This window comes from Neodiprion fabricii, chromosome 3 (genome assembly GCF_021155785.1).
Source record: "Neodiprion fabricii isolate iyNeoFabr1 chromosome 3, iyNeoFabr1.1, whole genome shotgun sequence".
Lineage (NCBI taxonomy): Eukaryota > Metazoa > Arthropoda > Insecta > Hymenoptera > Diprionidae > Neodiprion > Neodiprion fabricii.
Genome location: NC_060241.1, coordinates 22,119,573 through 22,127,760, shown reverse-complemented (window position 1 = coordinate 22,127,760; position 8,188 = coordinate 22,119,573). Strand labels below are relative to the sequence as shown.

General features: G+C 43.9%; 1 protein-coding gene across 2 annotated transcripts in view; it reads right to left on the bottom strand.

Annotated features, from left to right (window-relative positions):
- Nucleotides 1-1,012: 1,012 nt before the first annotated feature.
- Nucleotides 1,013-8,188, bottom strand: part of LOC124177782 — a 53,083-nt gene continuing 45,907 nt past the window's right edge. For both annotated transcript variants that reach the window (XM_046560583.1, XM_046560582.1), the window contains exons 4-6: nucleotides 4,507-4,838; nucleotides 4,161-4,435; nucleotides 1,013-2,973 (exon numbers count right to left, since the gene is read on the bottom strand). In XM_046560583.1, the coding sequence (XP_046416539.1) occupies nucleotides 2,244-2,973; nucleotides 4,161-4,435; nucleotides 4,507-4,838 (1,337 nt within the window). In that variant the 3' untranslated portion in view covers nucleotides 1,013-2,243. The remainder of the gene's footprint in view (nucleotides 2,974-4,160; nucleotides 4,436-4,506; nucleotides 4,839-8,188) is intronic.

Here is an 8,188-nt window from a genome sequence, read left to right as displayed (position 1 = left end):
GAACGCGTTTAGATACGAGGTTTGTGTGGAATTTTTTAATCAAGTCAGCTGATTATCGGATCGTAACGAATGTATTTGACTAATTCGGTAGTCCGACACGTACACAAAGAGTCGTAACGCGTCGAGGCTGCAGATCTGCCGCCTCGGGCGGGGCTTTTTAGTAAAAAATAACATTTTGACGGGGCTGATCAGCCGCTAGATCTGCTGAGATAACAGTGAAATCCGAAACGTGTTTAATCGCTCGGCGAAATCTCGTAGCCATGAATCTCTCGTCGAGAGAAGTTCTTTGCCAAGCTGACCGGGAGTCACAAATTACGCTACGCCTAGGCCGACACACCGCGACCACCTGTGTATGTGTAATATGTATATGTATATGTATGTGTATATACCTACGACTCGGAGTAATTGAGACTCGGTTGCGAATAAAATTAAGCTACTTTGCTCAACCTTATCTAGATTCTCCCCACACGCGAGCCTGCGAACTGGGTATAGCAATATTATTTACTGCGGACATCCACTATGTACGATGATGAGGAAAATAACCGTGGTGAAAAGCCTGAAAAAAGTTAGAAAAAATCTGCTCGTAAGCTTGGTTTTTTCACGATTTTTTCAGACAACACGGCAAAGTATTTTTCTTCATCGGTTCCAATACTTGATCCACGAATCATTTTGTTTCTCAATTCGATGAGAATTAAGAATACCTATAGGCACGATTTTTTTGTGCTTTCTATATTACTGTGCATGTTATGCGAAGTAATGTTACGTTTACTCACCGGATGCTCTTTGAAGCGTGGCGACGATATTTCCTAGCGAACGTAATCGCGTTAATTGATATATGTCAATATTCGTGGATTATAGAAGATTGAATAATTTTATTTCACAACTTTGTCTTTGAATATACACATAATATACAAATATTACAATTTCTATAAAACGACAATAAGATAAGATTATTAAAGAAGTTTTCCGATTGTTTCTCATTTACGAAATATAATGACTGCTGGATAATAAGTGATTGTTATACGAACGTTTTATTCAACTTATCATAACGTAAACCTGAATTTGAAAGATCGTACGTACTAAATATACTATTCATTAGTTGGTTAATCTAGAGTTTTTATCTCGATCCGTTTTGTTTATTTTTTAAGCTTGTTTTTGTTTTCGTTTTCGCTGATGTGATTTTATTGCAGAACTTTTTTCTCGACAAGTTACATCATATAATGTCTTCGTATCGATCACACGGCCGAATCATCGTTCAGGATATTACGATACATCAATCGTGCAGCTCGAAATGGAATTCGCTCGTACAGATTTTTATTATAGATATACACGTTACTCGCGGTAAGTCACGGACTTTAGACGATGACTTAAGCTTTAACTCTAACGCCCATGTGTGCGTGTGGATCCGAAGGAAAAAATTGAGGAGCAAAATTTTTCAATGGCACCGTCATATTACGTACATTATATGTAGAATATTCCTATGTGTACTTACGTACGTCGTTGCCATGGAGTTACGTGAGAACTTTGAAGCACAGTAACACATTTTCGTTTGATACGTATTTTTTTTAACTTTATAATATCGCCCTTCGTCGCGTTAATGAAATTTGACGAGTGCACTGTTCAGTTTGTGAAACAACGTTTGGAATATGCAGAGAGTAATGTTATCATTTCGACCAAACAAGGACGGTTATATTTTGAGAAATGTTCTTTAAATTTACTTTGTAAATAAAATTTGTGTTACAAAGAGTCAAGGGAATTTCCGAGCCGGTCTCGACGAGGCTGCGATGAAGACAAAAAAAAAAAAAAAGACACAGGAAAAAAGATGAACCATGGCCGCTGGGTTGATAAACCTACAACAAGCCACTCTCGGCAACTGGTACGTTATACATACATATAATACCTATCAGCGTGGAAATCTTCGGTACACATCCGTGCTTCTAAGGTAGAAATCAATTCATCCGTGGGACCGTAATCTCGTTCTGCCAGGCGGATCGCACGAATGTGAGCGTAAGTAGATGCAAGTGTGAGTGCGAGTGCGAGGCGAGCTGGACACGCGTAATTATACCTGAACGCATTGCGTGGATATAAGAGGGAAGAGGGCACTCCTCTAAGCGCCGTTACCTGGTCGCGCCCAATTACCGGGGCGTTTCTTCTGCTCCGCCGTGGAGTTACGCAGCGATCCCTTCAATGACTAATCACAGTGGCGTAATTTCATTGTCACAAACGTACGGGTAAAAGGTCGTTCAACAGACGGTGTTGTATATCGCCTCCTCATCCTCGGCGCTCCCCGAGGTCTCGGAGATCGCCGAATGCGAGGCGAGCTTGACGTACCCTCGGTCCCGCTCCTTGGTCCCCTTAGCCTCCTTCTTCCCTCCGGATCCGTGCAGCTTATCCCTTCCGACTACCTGCAAAGCTACGCTACCCGTCGGCTCGCATATCTCGGCGTAAATGTCCTCCGCCTTCGGCGGCGGCGTCGCCGGAAGCGGAGTGAGGCTGTCCCTGACCCTCGAGTAGGGCGGGTCGAGGTCCGGATGGTTCTGCACCTCGAGGACGCTCGTCGACACGGACCTCTGGACCTGCTGTCTGCCGGCCGCGGCCCCTGGGAGGAGGGAGGTCGCCTCGGACTCAAGGCTCGCGTACCGTTCCGGCGACCGCATCCCGATTTCCGGTCGAACGGCGAAGGTGAAGGAGGCGGACTTCTTCGCGGGGTTCCGGCTCCGCCCGCCGTGAGCTATCCTCGATATCCGGTCGAGGAAACCACTTCCGTTGCTGCTCTGCCGTGACTGGCTGCTTCGGTCCCTGATAGTCGTCTTCTTCATGTGCTCCAGACCCTCCTTCAAGCTCTGGAGGATCGGCTTCGTCTCCGGCTTCGACTTTATCTCCTTCAAGTGGAGCTCCTTCAGCTCCAGGTTTGTCCCTGCTGGCTTCGGCGGTGCCACCCTCGGCTCCGTCGCTCTCTGGTCCAAAGCTCGCCTGCGAAATGATTTCAACGGGTTTCAGGCCTTGAGGAACGGGAGTTCGAGGTAAGGTACGTAGCTTCGGACTAGGGCTCTGCGATTGATGGATTAATCCTGGACTTCGATTAATTGTTTTTTCAGTTAGTCGATTTGATCGAAATTTCGATGTTAAAAATACGATTAATCAAATTCTATGATTAATCGATTAGTGGCATAGTCCTACTACGCGTGGAACCTCCAAGGAAGACACGTTGCGGCTCGGATATTCACTGCTGCAGGATTAAGCTTTTAATCAATCATGTACGAATTTTTGACGATGTCTGAATATTGTGTGAGGCAGGAAAAGAAATCAATGATTCTGAAAATGGGGCGCTGTATTAATCGACCACCAAATTGTAACCGTAAATTGACCTTTATCATACGGGATGAATACTGTAATTAGTTTCTCACCTAAAATTAATCATCAAGATGCCTTTACTTACATATATACTGTAGTAACATATTGACATTGTCCAGTACATGAATACCGTTCATTCATCGAATCAAGAAATGTCTGCACGACGACACGTTCATCACCAAATTACGCATTGAAGAAAAGCATCATCGTTATCAAAGTGCAGATAAGAGACCATGCCTTCAAATTGTGTTAAGATTGACGACCTTCGTCGTCTAGGGTAATCATCGATATTCAGAATACAGCATATTATTAATCAAAATTATACGTATGCACGTGTAATTAATGGATTTCATCACTTAGTGCACTTTTGTAAACATTTTTCGATATAGTTTTTTTCATTCGTAGTTTTTTCAGGAATGAATATAACATCGGACTATCAAGAAAACAAAGGTGATTTCACGGAGCATTTCTTCAAATGAAGCTGCGGGCACAGAATATGGATGCGATAATTATCTTCAGCCTATAACATTACGTACGAACCCGAAGTCACTGCTGTAGCAAAGGTCAGTCATATCGAAAATTATTGTGGAAAATATCATGCTATTTTAGATGATTCCATGGAAACATTGTCAAATTTTGCAGTATTTTTTACAAATCTCATTTGGAATATCAGGAATATCAGGTGCTTTACAAAAATTTCATCAGGTCCAAAACACGGGTGTAAATTTTACATACCTACAACGATCCAACGTTCCGTTTCTAGCAACCTTGCCTTAACCCTAACTGTCCACTATCGAAGTTCTCACCTGCAGGCCGATAACAGTCGTTGCATCTTCGGCGAGGCCAATAACCTGGCCTCAGACGGACACCCCAGCCTGGCCCTTTTGACACGAGGCGCAGTTGGCCCGGTAGCGAGAAGCTCCAAGAGTTCCGGGATCGTGGATCCCGGCAGAGGTCTCTCGGGCAGCAGCGGTACCGCACAACCTAGGACGATGGGGCCCCGAGTAGTTTCCTCGAGCTGCATGAGACCCGTGTAGTCCCGAGGGAGCGGAATCGGCAGAGGTCCAGCTACGAGGCGAACCTGTGCCAACAGACCAAACAGACGCGACCATCTCTAGCGCTGCGGCGAAAGGGGTTCGTTCCTCCTCTTACCTTCAAGGGTAGGTCCCTCCTGGCTAGCTGGTGCACCCTGTAAAGAACGGCGTCGCTGTCCGTGTTGAGGTTTCCGCTTTGGCAAGTCGCATAGAACTCGCCCCTGCTCGACAAGGGAGCGAACAACTCGTGACCATGAGAGTCCAAGCACTGGGCGTACTGGTCCCGCTCCGACGACCTCGAGCTCTTGCCCTCCGGCATGTTGCCGATCACGCCGGACACCCCGGTGGATATCGGAGCCCTCCTCGTGTCCTGGAAAACGGCTGCAAGTCGAAGCACCTCCCCGGCTCGAACGGTGGTTTTGGTGTAGTGTGCTCGGAGGTTGCCGTTTTCTGTCAAAGAGAATATCATCAGACCGGGTCACGTCAGGTCAAAGGTTAAACGACTCGGTCGCTCGCTCGCTTGCTCGCATTTGTATTCAAGCCGTCCGAGGTGCCGTTCGGATTCAAATCCGGTGATCAAAGATAGTCCGAAGACGAGATACCGATCTCCGTGTGCCAGAGGAGCTGTTCGTCGTTCGGTACCGAGCTGTATATACCTTCGTACATAGGTAGGTACGTACTCCGCAGTGCGGAGAAGGCATGTGCGCGGAGGCCGGTGTATTAATCATGCGGGCTGTCCCATTTGAATATGTCGCCACAAATATCTGACTAGCGATCAACCGGCTATGCGGCCACGCCGTATCTACGAGTATGCTTCGACCGGAGCGGAATGACGCATTACAGAGGGCGCTACCTCACTCTGTACCGACTACGTGCATCGGCTATGAGGCGACGTACTCGGACCTCGGACCCCACGAGAGAACATCGAGCTGAGAATCGTTCGTCTTCAGGCACTGTTTCAGGAATCCCAATTAAGTGAAATTCAAGCTTTGTCATTAATATGCACCGTGCTCTGAAGCGTCATTCCCTTGCGGGTATGTTACGTTTGGATTTTTCTACGCTGAAAGCGCACCAAGTGAATAACTGATCGTATACGGTATTCACCATTTTTTCTACAAAGGTTGCGGTTGAAGCGTGTAATCCTTCAACCCTCAAACCATACGCATCTCAAGCCGTAGTGAACTCCGCAACTTCCGGATTGCATCACGCCCCTCATGCTCGACTGACAATGTGTTCATAGAAAGGGAATTAAATATATTTTATGAGGATGTAAAATGAACGTTGGCGTGTCGTAAAATGAGTATCAATGTAAGCTGAAGAACAATAAACATGTAAAATGTAGTGAACGGTCATCGATAAATTATTTTTTGTGAGGTTGTCCGGACCCCAATTTACCGTTGTGGGATTAGATAATTCTTTGTATGGCTGTTGCGGAACCAGATTTTACTACCATGTACGTTTATTTATGTACCGGTATTGAATATTCAAGAAACATGGTGAGGACACTTTGGCTAATGGCGATTATTTCGAAACAAAATTTTTTGAACTGCGTCTTGACTTCCGCGGTGAGCCTATTTGTCATACTGATGTTATTATTACAGAAAGAATATTTTAAGAGTAATCGCAATTTGGGTTTAAACCATTCACGAAATTATGCCTAACGGACTAGTTCCCACATCAATTTTCGCTTCCCTGCATGACTATCCATACCAGCCGCTGTATCTATTGATACATATTTATTTCCACCTACAATATGAGAATCTACGACGCTACACAATTTCCGTTCCCTGCTGCCTGACAACCAATAATTATGATGTCTTAAACTAAGAATGTTACGTTACCTGAGCTAAAAACTACGGTCTCTACATCATGTTATGTACATTATATCAGCCGTACGTGACCGGTCACGTTAAATATAACAAGACATGATTATGGGGGGCTGCTTTTCTACTTTGTTGGTTTTGCGGTACTAGTTTATGAAACGCCTTCGGAATTTCTGGCAGTATTCACACCTTGCGGTGATGCGATGACTACCGAAGGTACAGTTCGAATCATTGGCTACCGAAGATCCCATTCACAAACAAGCAGAAAAAGAATGTACTTAAAATCTGATTTTTTTTACGCCTACCTATAATCATTTATCGAGCATTTCGTGAATCGGGTCACTGATGCAGAGGCACTCGTTGAAACGGTAACGAAAACGTAACATATACCCTTACCAGTCCAACAACAATAGTACTGTACAGGTTCTCAGACCGCACTTTTAGTTTTGCATAAACGATGAAAATAAAACCGGTATATTTTGTATTCTGCAACAGCGGACGAGGGAGACTGATGTCAGATTTATTCGAATAGCCATATTTGTCATCGCGACAACGGTTTAGCATCCAAAAGCATTACTATTTCCCAGTCCAAACGAATTTCGCACGCGACCGGTACCCTATTCTTCTCAAGTAATCGTCCATCTCGCTTCACGCAACACTTCGTCACCCACGACGTGTCATTGGCCTTTGATGCATACGCTCAGGTCCGCCTCTACAGGTACGTACGAAGCCGCAAGCTTTTGCGACAGCTATTAGGTTACGCACGGTTCGCATCCGCGGATCTACGTGTACCTGCATCAACTTTCGTGTCACGGGCAAGCACGCTGCTCCTAGCCGCAGCAATGCAGGAATATTGCGCAGCGCGTGACTGTCCGTGCATCGAATAAAGGCGCACGGTGTGCGCGTATTATCCTCGGGCGAAATTTTCCTACGTGCTTAAGTCCCGCTTGATAAGTGTAGCCTTGGTACTCATGGAACCGCCCCCTGCGACGCGACAGATTATTGTAATTTTTATATCGAGTTTCAATATAATACGTTACGTTGCTTTTCTTGTAGGTAATTTGAATTTTAAACGTGGCCTCGCGTTTTAAAATTTATGTTTTCGATAAGCGATGTAATTATTTTTTTAGACTCGTTTCAGGAATAGGTATTTTCAAATCATAAAGGTCATCTTGCCAAGAGTAGTCGCTTCAACCATTTTCTTACCAGACTAGAAAATTCGACTCACTTGCACTTTTTTTTGTGTACGGTGCTGTTCTGAGCCATCGGTTGCTGTACCGGATTGACCAATTTCAAATGGCTGTAATTCGTAAACGACAAATTTCCCATTCAAAGTGAAAAACATATCGTGTTAAGAAATTTTTGTCTCTTCAAGCATCAGTAAGAATATAATGTGTAGGTGAAACGTTTACATCTGAAATTCTTGCTTCTTGATGGGAAGCCACGTAAGACAAACAAAGCCGTCTAATGAATGATATGCGGATGTGCAAATCATTTTTTTACGAGAAGAATATTGTTGGAATAATGTAAAATTCGAAAATTTGGTAATCCGTCGTTAATTTTTCAAAATCACCAAATTTTCGAATTTTACATTCTTTCTAAAAAACATATTATTTATTAATATGGGCGGCGAAAATACATATGGGGAATACCATGCGAATTTTGATTGTGTTAAAAAAATTTTCCGCAATTTTCCCAAATCCGATACAGTACCTCGAATTTCTTCAGATTTTTCCTCAAAATGTTTAAATATTTACAAATATTGAGAGTGATTTCCAAAAGGACCTTTTTCAAAATTCTCAAAAACTGAATTTTCTATTCCAAACATTCCAAGACTGGGCCGACGATCCGTCGATTTTTAAAAAAAATTTCCAGAATTATTAATTTTTTCGATCAACTAAAACATTATTCAAACGGTCTGATAGAATTCCCAAAAGTTGAATGTGCCAAAAAGATAGTCCAGAGTACCCAGTTGAG